Raw genomic sequence first — 19,334 nt, 5'->3', positions numbered from 1 at the left:
GTGCAAGAATCTCTTTCACCTCTGCAAGTGGCTACTGTTAATCCATTAGTCTTTGTCTCCCCCCAAGCTAGCAGTTTTCCGACCCACCTAACACTGCCTCGATAGCATCAGCAAATATTCTTGCACCCTTTCTATTTAAGTGTATCCCATCCCTGTAGAAGCAATCTCTCCTGTTAACAAGTACAGTCCAGGCTGAAAAAAATTCTACCCCTTGAGCCTTGCACAATCTTTCCAGGGCCGAATTGATCGACAAGGCTCTCATCATATACTCCCTCCTATCGTGTCTGGGCAGAATTGCAGACACTTTCAAATTCAACCCTACTTCACGGCTTTTTTTCAACAGTGACCTGTACTTGTTAAGTAATTCCGCTGGTCTCCTACTCTTAATATCATTAGTACAACTATATCACCTTTTGTGCCCTTAAAAGATGATATCTGCTCTACAACGTCATCAACCTTTGCCCCTGGCAGACATACCCTGGTCCTGTTCCACCTATCCTTTTTACAAAGCATGTTCCCCGTTTCCCTGACAATAGAGTCACCAACAACTACTAGTTCCTGTGGGACCAGCGCATTCTGCCTTGGGGGCTGCCTCTGTGTTGCAAGATGACCAAGTGCAAGCTCTGGCGTTGATGTGGGCAGCTAAGAGCTTGAATGGGCCCCTCAATTTATTTCCTTCGAGGGCATCCACCCTGTCCTTCAAGGTCTCATATAGGCCCATAACAACGCCGAGTTATCGCCTAATTTCCTTGCACTCCTTGCATCGTGCACACACAAAGACATCCCCCATGGCAGTATCATGTCCCGTACCCGATTGGTCCGCAAACATCAAGCAAACAGTGCATCTTAAAAGGCTGTGATTCAGAGGGCAACTGTCCCCCTCAGTTCTCCCCTGAGTCACAGCACTCCCATTAGCTTGAGCCTTTTGCTTTGCTGCTCTGGTCAGAGTCATGATTTCGATTTAAATGTCAATAAAATTACAATTTCAAAACAAAATTAAAACCTTAAACTTGTATCTTAACACAGTTATAACGCTATATTTATTTTTCAGTATCGAGTGTTATCTACAAGTTCCCTTTATATAACTTCTGTATCAAGTATGTATTAATTATTTGTTACGTTTGTACTCTAAGTCGTTATATATATATATATATATAGTTAAAAATACAATTTAATTGACAATGAAGTTTAACAAGATTAATAGATCTACTGATTAATTGACAATATTATATTATGCACTATACTATACAAAGCTAATGTTATCGAATTCCGGATATGCTGTATCGCGTTTCAGTAACGAGTGTTATCTACGAAAAATTCCTTTATATAACTTCCGTATCAAGTTATGTATTAATTATTTATTTTTACTAATTATTTATGTTCCGTAACCTAAGTGGTTATATGTCTAGTTAAAGTACAATTTAATTGCCAATGAAGTTCGACAAGATTAATAGATTTTACTGATTAATTTTCACGTAACAATGGCGGCTGTTTATGAACGGTAAACACGTGGATTTGATACCCTTTCCGATACTAAGTAATACCTACAAATCTCTATCTAAGTTACTTTAACTTTAAGTACCGTAAATAGGAATATAAAGCTACTCTAGAAATAAGTTAATATGTCAATTTAAACTAATAAAGCAGAAAATAAATCAGAAAAAACTTCTCTGTTCCAAGAGCGACAGAAAGGCACGTCCGCACAGGAAACTCTCGTCCTCAAACTCGTTAAGCCTTTCTTCATAAGAGTACCCCTTTGTTCCATTCACTAATCTTGTTGCCCTTCTCTGTACTCGTTCCAGCAGCTCTATATCCTTCTTGAAATGAGGCCTCCAGACCTGCATACAGTACTCAAGGTGTGGCCTGACCATTGCCTTATACAAGGGAATAATCACCTCCTTATCCCTGCTAGAAAAATTCCTGTATATCATTGACAAGACACCAGGAGCTACTCTTGCAGCCCATCTGCACTGCTCAGAGAACTTCATATCTGCCTGCACAATTATCCTCAGGTCCTTTTCATTCTCTACCACTGTCAGTGTAGTACCACAAAGTTGATACGTTGCTCTGGGGTTGCTGTTTCCCATATGTAGTACTTTACATTTGTCAATGTTAAACTTCATTTTCCGCCTCTCAGCCCATCTGCTCAACCTTTCCAGATCCTGTTGCAGCAGCATAGCATCAGTAGTGTCCTTGACAACCCTGCCAACCTTTGTATCGTCTGCAAACTTGGACATTAAGCTTGATATACCATCATCAATATCATTTATAAATACAGAAAACAATAATGGACCCAACATTGAGCCCTGAGGGACTCCACTAATAACATTAGTCCACGATGAGCAGTGTCCATTGATTACAACTCTCTGTTTTCTCCCCCTCAACCACCCCTTTATCCATAGCAGCAATTTGCCTCCAATGCCACACTGCTCCAATTTGTGCAGCAGTCTTCCATGTGCAACAGTATCAAAAGCCTTTCTAAGATCCAAGTATATAATATCAAAGTTATTCTCTGCATCCAGTTCTTTTGTGACTGCATCATAGTATCCAATCAAATTGGTCAGGCAAGACTTCCCCTTAACAAAACCATGCTGTGTCCGAGCTATAACTGAAGTCTTGTCTAAATGATCCTGCAGTGCTTCTTTAACCAGTGCCTCCATTAATTTTCCTGGAACAGAAGTTAAACTTACAGGTCTATAATTACTTGTGTCAGCCTTTGATCCTCCTTTGTGAATTGGAGTCACATTTACACATCTCCAGTCTCTGGGTACCTCCCCTGAGTCCAAGGAAGCTCTCATAATTATAGCTAAGGGTTTGCTTACTTCCTTTGCTGCCTCCTTTAATATAACTGGATAGATCCCATCCACCCCAGGTGCCTTTCTTGTGTTTATCTTCAACAATTTCTCCTCCACTTTACTCTCAGTTATTACAAGATTCTCTAGCTTACTGCCAGAGTTGAATACACCTCTGGCATTCCCCTCACTGAATAACTCCTCATGTGTGAACGTCGATGCAAAATATTCATTTAGTTTGTTAGCTACCTGAGCAGGATCATCAACAGTTGACCCATCGATATCAAGTGGACCAAACTGATTCATCCCCTTCCTTCTAGAGTTTACATAAGTAAAGAACTCTTTGCTGTTTTTCTTTGCATCCCTTGCCAAAGATTTCTCATAATCTGCCTTTGCCTGCCTAACCTCCTTTGTAACTTGGTTACAGATCAACTTGTATCCATCATAGGCTTCTGTGTAATGTGTTAATTTGTATGTATCCCATGCATGCTTCTTCTCTGCCATATGCCTCATCAGTTCATCTGACATCCATTTAGGCCTAAACCTTGAACAATATTTCTTAGTTGGTATGTAAAGCCTGGTAACTTCCAAGATAAGTTCTTTGAATGCTTCACATTTTGCATTTGATGTTGGTAACATCATCAGTTGGTCCCACTGTATAGAATATAAATACTGTCTCAGACCATCGTAGTCACCTTTACGAAAGCAATAACCCTTCCCTTTACCCCTGATGGTAGTTACCTCTGAGTAAATCCCACTTCAGCACACTGTGCTCACTGCCACCTAGTGGTTCCTTTATCTGCAGATTCTTAATTTTGTGCTCAACACATTTTATGTGTTGAACAGTGTTATTATCAAAACAAATTTTTCGATACGTATTTCAAAGGAATGTATTATTACAGGAATAAATCATCTTAACTGTGGCCTATGATTCCATTAAGTATTTCAGAGAATTTATCATTGTAGAAATGAACCATCTTAACTGTGGACTATGATTTCATTAAAAATCATTTTAAATTAAAAAATTTAATTCAACTAACCTTTCCTTGGGCATCAACAGGTGCATCTTTCTGTAGTAATAGCCTTGCAACCTTTATATTTCCATATTTTGCAGCTAAGTGTAGTGGAGTAAATCCTTTCTGAAAATTAATAATGGTAGTTTATGATTTCAATCAATAATATTATGGAAAGGTATTAAGAATTTTATGTAAATGCATTTTATGGAAAGGCGTTAGGAATATTATTTTTCAAATTGACATCATTCTAATATGTTAATTAAAATAAATTAATCTTATCATAATATAATCTGCTCACATCTGGTGAGTATGGGCTTGGCACACCCAGGGTCCTGAGCTGAATATCATCATTCTTCTCTTTCTTGGTGATTCCCTTCTCTCTCTTTCGCTCTGTGTGTGTGTGTGTGTGTGTGTGTGTGTGTGTGTGTGTGTGTGTGTGTGTGTGTGTGTGTGTGTGTGTGTGTGTGTGTGTGTGTGTGTGTGGTCTGAGCAAGAGGAAGAATCCCATAAGTACTGAGCTTGCTCAATCCATTCAGAGCCTTAAATATCTCAATCAGATCAACTCATAGATGTCCAAGTCTCCTGATACTGCAATTTGCAGAACTGAAGCCTTTCTTGATAAGCGCACCCCTTTGTTCCTCTCATCAATTTTGTTGCCTTTCTCTGTACTCATTCCAGCAGCACCACATCCTTCCTAAAATGAGGGCTTCAAACCTGTATGCAGTACTCAAGTACTCTTGGTTTATCACAGTCACCAAACCAAATTTCCTGAAGTTGAAGATTACTTTTGTTTACAAACCACACAAGTACTTAATCCTATCACCCAGCCTGTATTTATGCATAATAATGATGGTACTATTGGGTTTGTGTTTCCTATAAGGTCTGGATATACCAAGGCCTTTGGTGACTTCAAATTTGTCATATATGTGATGATTTTATGATTGAACTTATTATTAAGTCCATATGGATAGAGTTTTTAACTTTAGTATGAATAATTCTTCCTGTTTATTATATTTCCATCCTAGCACAAGTACCCAAGGCAAACCCCGAAATAAACAGTTTATTTATTTTAGCATAATTCTGTATTTTACTTTTATTTATTTTTGAATTTTATTCCTTCCTTTCTGGTCTCTGTTGGGTTGGCTATGATGTATACGTTTCATATGTATACATCATAACAGAAACACAGACCTTGCTTATTGCTGCGGTTCATTCGGTTTTAGCTGTCGACCCTATGAAGACAGAGTTAAAATCTTAGGACCTACAGCATTAAATACTATTTTTATTATTTTATTACTTTCATGTTATTTTTATGTAATCTTAATTTTATTTAATTTCAGATAATCTACTTTTACTTTGCAGGAATTCATAATTTATTCCATTTTTATTACACTTGACAGATCAGCCTATATTTGATTATGGTTGCTGGGTATTTCTACTATAACTAGTAGTGCCAAGGAGCCATAATCTGATTTAATAAATTAATTTTTTCATTCTTTTTTTAGATGTTTAGTTTTATCACTACCTACATCCTATTATTTTTATTTATATTATATATATATATACAGTATATATATTAAATAATTTTTATTTTTGAGCACCTACTTTGAATTCCTTTAGCTTGTGCTTTAGTGGCTGAGCAGAGATGCAACCTCAAATATATGCCGAAATCTCTTCCTGCTAAGAACCTTCTTGAAAAATTTAATTCTCTATGTCCACTCTTCAGAAAAATATTTCTTTATAACAGTTTTTTTTTTTACCTCATTTAGTCCCACATTGATAATAACTCCAAAAAACTCCTTTAGTTCATCTAGTGAAACCAAAACCCAGTCACACCATATGGAACAGTCAGAAACTATCTTATTTTTAAGAGTTTCCTTTTCCCTCAATTTCTTCACAAGAAAAACCTTTACAAGATCTTGACAGCATGAACAATGCCACCTGCCATTAAACAGTGGATATAAATTTCAATAAACATCGACTTAGCTTTTCCAGATTCATTATATGAAGTATAAATGTATGGCAGTACAGTGGGAAAACAAATTTTATAATCAGAAATGCCAAGTGTTGTGTCAGTTTCGACATCAGATTTCAGGAGGACAAAAAATAAATAAATAAATAAAAAAATACACTGACTGTCATTAACATTTGAATATAAATACCAATTCAGTTTCTCAGATTGGCAGTACAGTAATTGAGCCAGCACGCCACGGAAACAAATTTCATAATCTGAAACACAAAAAGGTGAAGCAGCTGAGACTTTCAGACATGAAGAATACAAAAAAAAATTACTTTATTAGATTGTTTATAAGAAATATAAACAAATGGCAGTACAACCATTGAGCCAGTATAGCAGGAAAGCAAATTGTAAATGCTGACATTTACAACACTATGACATTTGACCAAAAGAGAACTAAAAAGCAATGCAGCCTGTGGCCCAATGTCATGTCCACACAATGTTGGACCACAAACTGCATCTAATTTCTACCTACAAGTGCAGACCACACTGATAAAAATTTCCACCCAAAAGGCTTTCAGCCCATAATCCCTCCAATCATGCCTAGGTAGAATTGAAGGCACATAAAACATTCTGATCTTACTCCCAGCATTTTTTTCATCATGATACTGTATTTAACCCACAAATCATCAGTTCTCATGTGCTTAATATTATTAGTCCCCACATAAATAATAATGCTATCTATACCCCTCTCTTAAAACCTGACAATCTGTTGGTGACATCATTTATTGTTGATGTCACCGAAATATTTATTGCTGTTTCCAGGAGACACAACCTTGTTTTAATTCATCTATCCTCCTTGTTGTACAAAATGTTATCCCTTTCCCTTACAATAGTCTCCTCATAAAGATAAATCTTTTTTGAATCAGTGCAGTATGCACTTGATTATTCTGTTCTGGATGGGCGGTATTCTTTATTTAATATAAAAACTAAAAACCATTAAATTTAAATTTGATTTATTAATTTTGGAATTAATTATCAATTAAACTGAAGTAAATGAAGTTATACTCTATTTGTATAATAAAGGTTTATTAAGTAAATTAAAAGAAAGAAATATAATTATTTTTAATCACCTTTGTGGTTGCTACAAGTGATGCTCCATGATCTAGTAAAACTGATGCAACTTCTTCTTGGCCCTCTTTAGCTGCTATATGTAATGGGGTATACATATCTTTTGTCGTTGCATCTACGGCAGCTCCATGTTGTAATAAAAGACTAACAATATCTACATTTCCTAACCTGGCTGCTATGTGCAAAGGCGTCTGCTCTTCCTACAAAAATGATCAAAATAAAATGAATGGCACTATACAATATCATTATTTGTTAAAAATATTATATATATAATTTTATTTCAAAAGAAAAGCATTTCTAAGAACTTATGTTTTCAGTACATATTTGGCATTAGCCTTTTCTGTAATTCAAATTTAACTTTAGTTTCAAAATCAACCCAATACCTTAGAAAAGTATTAATGAACAAAAAAATTAGGCATATAAAATATAAGAATAATAACGTAACTCTTTTATGATCTCTTATATCTAAGTTTAGTAAAAGCTGGTGAACATCTTCAACAATTTGAAAATGTTTGAGACTTAAGTGAAAATCACAAAACATAACTAAAAAATATCATATTAAAGAAACTAATTCTTGTTCTTAATTTAGATTAATATAAAAATATACACACATTCAGGGATATGATAGAGATTTGTGTCCAGTAACATGATGTGGATCTTAAATATGTAACACAATATCATAAAAATTGTTTATAGTGGGAAACAGGAAAAAATTTCTTTATGTTGATTATTCCGTTTTTTTTTTTTTTTTTTTTTTTTTTTTCATTATTTAGGTGTACCAAGAACAACTGCCATTGATTTTTTTGTAGGGTCATAATATTTGGAAGGAATCATGCATTTAACATTTCATAATTTCGTGTATACAAAACAGGCAAATTGTTTTAAGTATATCTGCCTAATAGTAAGTAGGTCCTCCTTTCACCATAAAACAACTTGGATCCTATTTCTCCCCCTCCCCTCTGAAAACTCAAATGAGAGGTATCAAACCTATAGTACTCAATATATATCATGTATGGGTTGAAGGTTGAGAAGAATAAAGAAATGTTTGTTGACATTAGACTTGAACTCCTACAGATTGTAATTTTCAGGAAATACATATAAAGAAATGTTGTTCCAGAAAACAGAAGTTGAATGAATAAACGAGGAAGAAGAAAAGTTGATTCTGTGAGTTCGAAGTTGGACAGTAAAAGGATGCTGACTGCTTGCGGCATGTGTTTGGCTGCTTTGGAAGTGACAGTGGCAATTATAGAAGCCAATTCAGATGAACAGTGTCCATGGAAGTATCTATAGAAAAGGCATAAGCAGAACAGAATGTTTATGAGACAGAGAATGGACAGACTCTGTTAGAGATGAATCATTAATTAACCTAAATGTCCTCTTTTGAATGGAAACAAAGCCTGAGAGAGGTTTGGGGTCACTGTCCCAGATGTGGGAACAATATTCCATAACAGAGCAGATTTGCAATTGCTACAGAAATGAACAGCTGTTTGGAAGAAAAGTAATGCCAAGACTGAAATGGAAAACCTACTTTTTTAGATGCAGAGGAAGCAATGTTTGTAATGTGCTTAGGATAAGAAAGATTAGAAGTCAGGTTAATCACCAATAGAGATATATCATCTTGCCTAGAAATTAGAGTGCCACTAAAATAAGCATAGGACCAGAAAAATCCTTTTTGCGAGATATAAGGCAGGACTAAGTTTTAGAAGGATTGAAATAAACTAAACTACCTTTGTCCCACTAGAGAATTGCCTGGAGATCAGCATTTAAGGAATTTGTAGCAGATACTCGAGAAGTTGAAGCTGTTTGTGCAAGGCAAGGTTTCTCAAACTGGAAGGTGGAATGCAATGCACTATCATCAGCAAAACCAGGGGCGTATTCAGGGAGGAGGGGGGCATATGCCCTCCCTTAACCAAAAATTTGAAATTAAAGAAAAAAGAACACAGGAGGTGTTTCAGTTCTTCTCTATTTTCTCAAGAGGGTTTCAGTGTACGAAGAGCTAACTGAAAGACAATCTCCAGAAAAACCAATGATTTTGTTCAGTGGCGTAACTATTCCAATGAGGCTGCATTTGGGCCCAAACCTGAAAGGGGACCATTAAATTTGGAAGACAGATTCATTTCTCAAGAAAATTAACAAATTTCATTAATAAACGAGAATTTTTTTTTAAAACTGAATGTAACACATTCTTATCAGCACAGTGACTGGTCATCCGAGTATTGTTTTGATTGTGCCACACTTATAGAAATAGTATCAAATAAAAGATAGTTGTGAAATATTCAGCAAAACCAGTGCCAAATATACATATATACAGTGTGTACATCACATCTGATTTTATTCTACATTTTTTGTGTGTGGGTACACTGATTGTTCTCAGAGGGCAATATGTTTTATTTTACAATACACAAATTTGTCACATAACAGTCTAGCTATGGCCAGTATTGTCATTTTAGTGCCTCAGATTTTTTTTCTTTCTTTCTTTTTTTTTTTTTTTGTTTAACTGAAACGAAAAACTACAAGGACTACGAATGAGTTATTACTATGCTAACCAGAGACACATCCAAATTGCCGATCCTTTGATCCTCACCTATGTCAATGTTGACTGATGCAGTGGGAAGAACCCTTCATGTAATTAGCGTTTATCTTATGGTATTCAGAGAGCGAATTAAACAATGACAAGGAAGAGTAAAACATCTACTTCAGTCACCCCAAAATTAGCAGGTTTCAATCACACAAGTTGTTTGTCCAACATGTCACTCCAAAGCATGCAGTTTCATTAAATTTATGGTTTGGGGTCATTTGCCATGTTCGCAACAACATTCTACTCTTGTCTATTGCTTCCTTTCTATACAGCCAACACGACTGGACTTTGTCGCTTTTAATACATTTTATAACCTTTTTATATGTATCTGTTCTGTTTTCGCTTGTTGTGGGAAAATTTGTTGCAAAGTAACTTGGAGAAACTGGGGAAACAAGAGTGGGAAATGAAACAAAAAAATTCAGCCAATCAGATATTTTTATTTTGCTTTATTGGCACAGAAAAAAGTTCTGCAGTACTTCATGTACTATTCTGTGATTCTGCATTGTCAATTGTAGTGATTTTATATTTTCAAGTTTCTCGGAGCACGAAAAAAATTCACCCATTACAAGCATTCTTTTCTAACCTGTGATAGAAAGGCTGAAAATGTAAGTAAATTTATTATTCCAGTTTTCATTAGTTTACATGATGGACCATTCACAAACAGAGGCAGACTGCCCATAAGACTTACTGAGGAAACCCCAGTGGGCTGGAGACCAATGTGTAATTGCATGGTCATAAACACTGTTGTGGGGCTGCTAAAAGTTTTCCCCAGTAAGAATTTTTGACCCAGTCTGCCTCTGTTCACAAATTTTGAATGACCCATTATGTCAGCAAAACTAGACAAAAGGTTGTCTAGTTTTGATACTAATGTTACTCATTGCTGTAAATTTATTATTTTTTTTTACTATTCTTTGCATTTTGTTACAAATTGATAGAACGATCTGTAATTTTGTTACTCTGGTGTCAATATACATTTTTTAAATTGAAAACCTGTTGCTGGATCATTTACAGATTATAGAAAGATGTAATATGAATTTCAAAAGTATTTTTCTTATCCTTGCCTTTTTTCCCCTTTTGCACACAGTAAACAACAAATGCGCAACTCTGAACAGAGAAGTGTGCACTGATTTGCTTTATGTGTGTAATGCAATGCCAACTTTGTAGTGGTTCTGTAATAAGTGATTTTATGAATGAATTTCCTATTTATACTCTGGGCGACCACACGGTCAGAGGAGTTCACAAGATAAGGAGAACAGAAGAAACGGCACTGGATTTAACGGGCATGGATGCCAGCAGAATATTTTGAAAGGTGGTGCATGAGGAAATAAATTTTTTGTTCACCAAATTTTTGAATACATGCAATATTTAAATTGTAAAATTTGACTGATTTATGTGTACAGCTGAGCCAATGTTTCGTGATCGGTGGGAGAAAGGACTTGTATTTTGAAAGAAAGAATTGGTATTGTTTTAACGTTTCAATAAATTAATGAAAATATTAAAAATTGTGTATTATTTTGAAATCCAAAGGTGGCACACTTGCACCACCTTTCACCATGCTGCCACTACTCATGGTCATAGGCTTGAACCCCAGTCACTCAAAGTACATGTACTTATGCACCCTCACACCTGATCACTTCAACAGCCTTCATGTAAGCATATTTATTATTCCAGTCTTCATAAGTTTGCATTCACAAATTATGACTGGTCCATGATGTCTCAAATAATTTTAGAAAATTGTTTGTAATTTTATTCTTCTGATGTCAGTATTTTTTTATTTTTTTTAATTGAAAATTCGTTACTGGATCATTTACAGATCAGAGAAAAATATTATAATATGAATTTCCACCAATCACTCGGAACTCTTCAACTTCCTTTCTTTGAGGCGCCTCCGTAGCCAGGTGGGAAGGAGCAGCAGTGCATAGCACACGCTTCTTGATTAGACCGGGGTTTGAGCCCGTCACCACCAAATATGGAGGATGCGGAAAGGTCAGGAAATGACCACCGCATATCCCGGAGCAATATGGCCTTAGTTGCTAATGCTCCTAAAAACCAAAAAACAACAACCTTTCTTTGAAATTCAATGGTCTAATTTTTCTAATACAGGTCACTTTATGCTGGTTCACTTTTTGAGAGTAGACTGCCCAGAACAAAGATGAAGTAAATTAAATTGTTTCTGCATGCAAACAACTGTTCTGAATAGGTTTAACAGTGTTGACAAAAACTTGTCCTTTTCGTTTGTGATGATCCAATTACCTTGACTAGGTAACTATTTTTTTTTTTTTTTTTTTTTTGCTTATGAATTTTCATATTAATCTATATGAGAGTAATTTTGGCCCTTTTTGAAAAGGAGCAAAAATACAGTCAACACTTTCATAATCAATGGCTCAAAGATATTAAATCTAAGAACTGGCTCTGCAAATTAGACAATAATTATTTAAAGTGTTTTTGTAAATAGCGTAAATGCACGCTAACAGCTGAATTAAGAAATACTGAAAGGCATTGTAATACAAATGAATCACAAGAAAGCTGAAGAGACCTTTAGTTTTCAGCATCAGAATATTGTCATTCTAGAAAATTGGCAATATAGAACGTGCAATGGCAGAAAGCAGCACAGCACAACATTTCTCATAGCTGTGCAGGGGAATGGAGGTTTTGTTGGGCCCTCTTTAAAAAAAAATTGCAAAATTTCTTTGTATTTTTTTAAAGCTGATGGTCACTCAAATCATGGGTGCTGGCAGCATGGTGCAAGGCAGTGCAAAGTGCACCATCATGCACCATGGACATTCGAAGCCCAAAGGTGGTGCAAGTGTACAACCTTTGGATATCAAATTAATACACAATTTTTAATAATTTCATTGATTTATTGAAACATTAAAACAATACAAGTCCTTTCTCCCACCAATCACGAAATGTTGGCTCAGCTGTACACGTAAATCAGTCAAACTTGACTTAATTAAAATATTGCATTATTTTTCCAAAATTTGAACAAAAATTTATTCCCATATGAACCACCTTGCAAAATATCCTGCCAGCACTCATGATCCAACGCTACCCAACACGACAGTGTGAAAGAGGGGAAGTCGGAATGGAAAGAGACAGCAGTGGTTAAAATATCTTACTTTTGAAAATCTTACAAAAACATATGACCATGGGAACATATTGCTAGGGTCCTTCCAGGGCCTTGAATGGGCCCGTGCAGGTGAGGGGCCCTGAAGCTTAAGCTTCATTAGCTTCACTGTAAATCTGCCTCCTCAAGTCCTTCTATTATTCTTTCATTTTATAATTTTCTTATATACACGTGTATTTCATAAACTTGTTTGTTCCATGTGTTCTATTGCCAAATGTTTGGAAATAATATATTATTGTCATTTTTTGTGATTAATGCATATTATGATTCACATGCTTTCCTAATATTCAAATAAAGGTAATAATCAATAAAACGTGTACAAGTGTTTCCAGGTCTATATATTAAAAAAAAAAAAAAAAAACATTCAAACACTTGGCTGCCATGCTCCCCCTTACGATGATACCTGGATATGGCACTGAGCAACACTATGGATAGTACTTCCAGTCAATGGAAGAAGGTCATTAATATACAAATCGAAAGAACTGAACCATCAGGAACACCAGCATTAGTGGAGAAGTGAATAGACAGAGAACCATCTACCATCACCTGCAGTGAGCAATCAGAGAGAAAACTGAATACTCAATTACAAAAAAACAATTGGCAAACCATAAGGTGGAAACTTATTTTGAATACCTTTATGGCAAACACAATCAAAAGCTTTGAGACGTCAAGAGCAACTTCTTGAGTTTCACCAAACTTTTTCATTGAATTTGACCATAGATGGATAACACAGGCCAGTGTATCAACACTGATAGAATCTATACTAGCAATCATTGATCAAAATGGAAGGTTTTCTTGATAGTTTAAGAACTGGCACTTAATTGATTTCTCCATTACTTTAGAAAAATGCAGAAGTAAGTGCAATGGACGACAATTGGATTGGAGAGATTTGTCACCCTGTTTAGGAACTGGATGGATATGAGCAAATTTCCAAGCAGAAGGGAAAATACCTTTGGAATAAGAAAGTGAAAACAGGTGACACAGAAGTAAGTTCAGGAGTACAGGTTTTAAGAACACATGTGAAGAAATAGCATCAGGATCTGGAACTTTCTTAGCATCAAGGTCGTTCAAATTCCTTCTGATATCCTTTTGATGGAAGACCACAGGAGACATTGAATGGAGTGTGTAGAGAATGGTGGGAGGTGTTTTACCAATATCATCAATATACAAGTTGGAAGAAAAATAGGATGCTAACAGGTCAGCTTTATCTTTGGCTGAAGAGACAACAGAACCATCTGGTTTTAACAGAGGCATGAACATATATTGGACAACAGTTGTGGCCAACAGCTTTGGCAAGAGACCAAAATGCTCAACTACCATTTGGATAAGAAGCAAGTTTTCTACTCTTAGCCTGTTTGAAATCTAGTTTGGACTGATTAAAAATTGCTTTACAATTGTTGCAAGCTTTTGTGTAGTCAGAAAATGAATCTGGAGATTTCAATACAAGCCAATTACAATATGGAACATTCTTCTCTTGAACAGCCTTATCACATTTATTGGAAAACCAAAGTTTAGATAAAAAAAGAGATTTAAAGGTGGAGTGTGGAATAAATGATTTCATCCCTACAAGAATAATTTCAGATGATCTGAGCAAATGTTGACATTAGAAGATTTGAAATAGTAATCCAACCAAGGAAAAGAAAAGAAATCTTTTCTTTTCCCATTTTGAAATTTTGTAATGCTGAACAACATGAAGTTCAGTGTGGCCACGAGAAAAAGGCCCATTGTAGAAAACACCAGGGGCATATGCTCCTGAACCATATGCATATGCGTTCCTAGGTCTATCTTTATAAAAAAAAATAATAAAAATAAAAAAAATCGTAAATGGCTTGTATTCAAATCTCCAGATTCATTTTCTGCCTACACCAAAGCTGGCAACAATTGTAAAGGATATTAATTAATCCAAACTATATTTCAAACAGGCTAAGAGAAGGAAACCTGCTTCTTGTTCAAATAGTACAAGAATTCTGGTCTCTTGACCAAGTTATTGGCCAAAACTTTTGCTCAATATCTGTTCCCACCTCTGACAAAACTAGATGGTTCTATAGCCATTTCAGCCAAAGATAAAGCTGACCTTCTAGCATCCTACTTTTGTTCTTCTAACTTGCGTATTGATGATCTTGTTAAAACACCACCCACCATTCCCAGTATACTCCATTCAACGGGTCCTGTGATTTTTCAGGTCTATCTTAGAAGAAAAAAAAAAAAACCTGGTCATCATGCCCCCACCCTTACAATGATACCTGGATATGATAGAAAAGTGGAATAGACCATCATCAAGTGTAATCTGTGGTGTCTACACTCACCTTGACCATGTACTTAGAAAAAAGTTGTTTGTGAGAAAAAGATCAAGCATGTTGACTACATGGTTAGGATTGTATGGTATTCTACTAGGTAAATGAACAATTTGTGCAGGGTCATTTTTAATTATAAAAGCCTCAGCATTTTGATCAGCTAGATCCACGTGACTAGCTCGGACACAACAGTTATAGCTCGGACACAGCATGGTTTTGTTAAGGTCTTGCCTGACCAATCTGATTGGATACTATGATGCAGTCACAAAAGAACTGGATGCAGGGAATAACTTTGATATTATATACTTGGATCTAAGAAAGGCTTTTGATACTGTTGCACATGGAAGACTGCTGCACAAATTGGGGCAGTGTGGCATTGGGGGCAAATTGCTGCTATGGAAAAAAGGGATAGTTGAGGGGAGAAGACAGAGAGTGGTAATCAATGGACACTGCTCATCGTGGACTAATATTATTAGTGGAGTTCCCCAGGGTTCAGTGTTGGGTCCATTATTGTTTTCTGTATTTATAAATAATACTGATGATGGTATATCAAGCTTAATGTCCAAGTTTGTAGACGATACAAAGGTTGGCAGGGTTTTTAGGGATACTACTGACGCTATGCTGCTGCAACAGGATCTGGAAAAGTTGAGCAGATGGGTTGAGAGGTGGCAAATGAAGTTTAACATTGACAAATGTAAAGTACTACATGTAAAGAAACAGCAACTCCAGAGCAATGTATCAACTCTGTGGTACTACACTGACAGTGGTAGAGAATGAAAAGGACCTGGGGGAAATTGTGCAGCCAGATATGAAGTTCTCTGAGTAGTGCAGATGGGCTGTAAGAGTAGCTCATGGTGTCTTATCAATGATATACAGGAAATTTTCTAGCAGGGATAAGGAGGTGATTATTCCCTTGTATAAGGCAATGGTCAGGCCACACCTTGAGTACTGTATACAGGTCTGGAGGCCTCATTTCAAGAAGGATGTAGAGCTGCTGGAACGAGTACAGAGAAGGGCAACAAGATTAGTGAATGGAACAAAGGGTTACTCTTACGAAGAAAGGCTTAAGTTTTGCAAATTACAGTGTCTGGAGACTAGGCATCGGCGAGGTGATCTGATAGAGGTGTATAAAGCCTTGAATGGTTTGAGCATGCTCAATGCTGATGGGATTCTTCCTCTAGCTCAGAATAATCACCTGAGAGGGCATAAATTCAAATTGAGAAAAGACAGATATAGGATAGATGTGCAGAAATTTGCCTTTAGCCAGCGGGTAGTTGGTTGGTGGAACAGATTTCCATCCCTTGTTCTGGAAGTTGATAGCCTAAATAAATTTAAGACTCAGCTTGACAGGTATTTCGAACGAATGGAAGGGTGAAGTGGAAGTTTTTTTTTTTTTTTTTTTTTTTTGCTGATGCTGCATAAGCTTGCTTTCTTGCATCATATGCCTCTACTAATGCTAGTGCTAATGCTAAAAAATGCAAGCCAGCTGAAGTTGTGAACATTAAAATCACCATGGAAAATTACCTCACTGTTAGGAAGGTTGGAATGAAGAAAGTCAAGTTTCAAAGAAAGGAAGTGAAAGAGTTCCGATTGATTAATGGAGTTGGGAGAACGATAGAGGCAACATATAAGTTTGACAAAATATGGTAAAGAGATTTTAAGCCAGAGAATATCGAAAAGGAAGTTTCCAAATTACTAACACTCTGACAGGGAATAGCAGAATGGATATATGCATAAGTATCACCTCTGAAGAGAAAGGAATCGTAGAGCAAATACAGAGAACTGTGATGAGCAGTGGTTGAATCAACCGATAACTGGGATTCTGTCAGAAAAAGTACATGGTGTTTGGCAGACTGTAAGTGGAAATGGAATCATTGAGATTGGAACTGAGACCGTGTATAGTTGTTAATGAACAAGGAAGTGTTTGGGTGCTTTAGATATTTTCACTGATAAGTTTGTTCTGTTAGTTTGACAATTCAGGATATATTCAGTAGTAAGAAAAGGTGGGGAGGGGGGGAACATGCTGCATGAAGTAATGAAATTCATATGGAGTACAACATGGAAAGAATGTGCCCAGCTCCTTTTTCACTTTCTTATTCTAAAGGTGGTTTCCCATCTGCTTGGAAATTTGCTCATATCCAGCTAATTCCTAAAGAGGGTGAAAACTCCCTCCCAATCGATTATTGTCCTGTTGCACTTACTTTTACTCTTTCTAAATAAATGTAGAAATCAATTAATGGCCAACTCTTAAACTATTTCGAAACATTTCATCAAAGACCAGCGATTGACAATATGTATTCCATCAGTGTTGATCCACTGGTGATATTCTCATTTAAGTTACCCATCTATGGACAAATTCAATGGAAAAGTTTGGTGAAACTCAAACAGCTGCTGTTGACATTTCAAAGACTTTTGATTGAGTTTGGCAGAAAGGACTTCTAAATAAGCTTCCATCTTACACATTGTCAACTGTTTTTTTTTTTTTGTAATTTGGTATCCAGTTTTCTCTCTAACTGTTAGCTGCAGGTGATGTTAGATGGCTTTCTGTCTTCTAACTTCTCCACTGGTGTTCCCCAAGTTTCAGTTCTTTCTCCCACTCTTTACCTCTTGTATATTAATATCCTTCTTCCATTGACTGGAAATCCTATGCATAGTTTTGCTGATGAGAGCACATGGCAATTCACTGTCAAGTTTGAGAAAACTTGCCCTGCACAATCAGCTTCAACTCCTCGAATATCCACTAATAATTCATTAAATGCTGATCTCCAAGTAATTCTCCAGTGTGTCAAAGTTAACTTAGTTGATTTCAATCCTCCTAAAACTCAGTCCTGTCTTATATCTCACAAAAAGAATTCTGCTGATCTTATGCTTATTACCGATGACACTCTGACATTTAGGCAAGATCATACATTTCTATTGGGGATTACCACGACTTCTAATCTTTCTTGGCATAAACACATTATAAATATTGCTTCCTCTGCATATAAAAAAAACTGGGTTTTCTCTTTCACCCTTAGCATTACTGTTTGGAAGTAATGCTAAGGGTGAAAGAGAAAACCTTAGCATGTCTTCCAAACAAATGTTCACTCTGTACAAATCCCTCCTACCATGGAATATTGTTCACACATCTGGTGCTGTAGCCTCAAAACCTCTCAAACTTCTAGATTCCATTCAAAAGAGTGTAGTTAGGTTAATTAATGACATCTCTTACAGAGTCTCCCCACTCTGTCTCTTAGACATTCTGTTTCTGCTGCATGCCTTTACTATACATACTTACATGAGCATTGTTCTTCTGAATTGGCTTCTATATTACTGCTCTCTCTCTTTCAAAACAGCCGAACACATGCTGCAAGCAGCCAACATCCTTTTACCATCCAACTTCAAACTTACAGAACCAACTTTTCTTCTTCCTCGTTTATTTATTCTTCATACGTATTTCCTGAAAACTGCAATCTACGCCGACCGAGCTAGCCGGGTGGGTAAAGTGCCTGCCTGGCAACCTAAAGGTCGTGGGTTCGAATCCCGCCTCGGGCTTGGATCAAAGTACTGCAAAAACTTGGGAGGCGCATTATGGCCACAGAAATCGATGCGCTACAAAAAAAAAAAAAAAAAAAAACTGCAATCTACCAAGTTCAAGTCTAACGTCAACAAGTATCTTCTTTCATTTTCAACTTTCAGCCCCTGCACTGTACTAAGTACTATAGGTTCTAATACCTCTTGTGTTTGGAGTTTTCATTATAAAAAATAATAATAATAAAAAATCTGTTTTAACTTGCCTAACCTCCTCTGTGACTTCATTACAGACTAAATTTTATACCATAGGCTTCTGTATCACCCAATAATTTATATACATCCCACACATTTTTTTTCTCTGCCACAAATCTCATCAGTTCATCTGACATCCATTTAGTTTATGCCTTGAACAGTATGGGTATGGAGGGGAGGAGTCTTTAAAAATAATGCAATTTAACAGACACCACTTGAGCCCTATTAAGCCTGTAAAATCAAGTGTTTACTGTATTTATATAAAATTAACTCTCTTTATTTACAAAGTGCTATAACTATCATATAATCGTCACAGGCATTCTCATGTTAGCTATGAAGATAGAGAAATATAATGAATAAATGATAAAAAAATACATATATCACCTAAAATGACTACCATTAAAAATACTATCATATTTAGTGAAATAAAATGTAGAAATAGTATAACATTCCTTACCCTTGCTTTGGCATCAACATGAGCACCATTCCTCAAAAGAATACGAATGATATCAGTTTGGTTGGCACGGGCAGCTAGATGAAGTGGTGTTTCACCTCTTACTGTTGGTATATCAGGATTAGCTCCATGTTGTATTAAGTAGATAACAATATTCATGCCTCCCATAAAGGATGCTACATGAAGAGGAGTTAATCCAGACTAGAAGAAAACATATCAA

At 36.1% G+C, this 19,334-nt stretch overlaps 1 protein-coding gene across 1 annotated transcript in view; it reads right to left on the bottom strand.

The window, feature by feature from the left end:
* The window catches only part of LOC150088120 (uncharacterized), a 1,786,788-nt gene that overhangs the window by 1,138,542 nt on the left and 628,912 nt on the right, over window positions 1-19,334 (bottom strand). Inside the window, exons 11-13 of the mRNA XM_090370030.1 lie at window positions 19,118-19,315; window positions 6,899-7,096; window positions 3,833-3,931 (exon numbers count right to left, since the gene is read on the bottom strand). Coding sequence (XP_090226156.1) covers window positions 3,833-3,931; window positions 6,899-7,096; window positions 19,118-19,315 — 495 coding nt within the window. The remainder of the gene's footprint in view (window positions 1-3,832; window positions 3,932-6,898; window positions 7,097-19,117; window positions 19,316-19,334) is intronic.

This window comes from Mastigoproctus giganteus, chromosome 3 (genome assembly GCF_048544385.1).
Source record: "Mastigoproctus giganteus isolate SK-2022 chromosome 3, ASM4854438v1, whole genome shotgun sequence".
Taxonomy (NCBI): domain Eukaryota; kingdom Metazoa; phylum Arthropoda; class Arachnida; order Uropygi; family Thelyphonidae; genus Mastigoproctus; species Mastigoproctus giganteus.
Note: the sequence above shows the minus strand (reverse complement) of the source record. Positions and strands in the feature narration are given on the sequence as shown.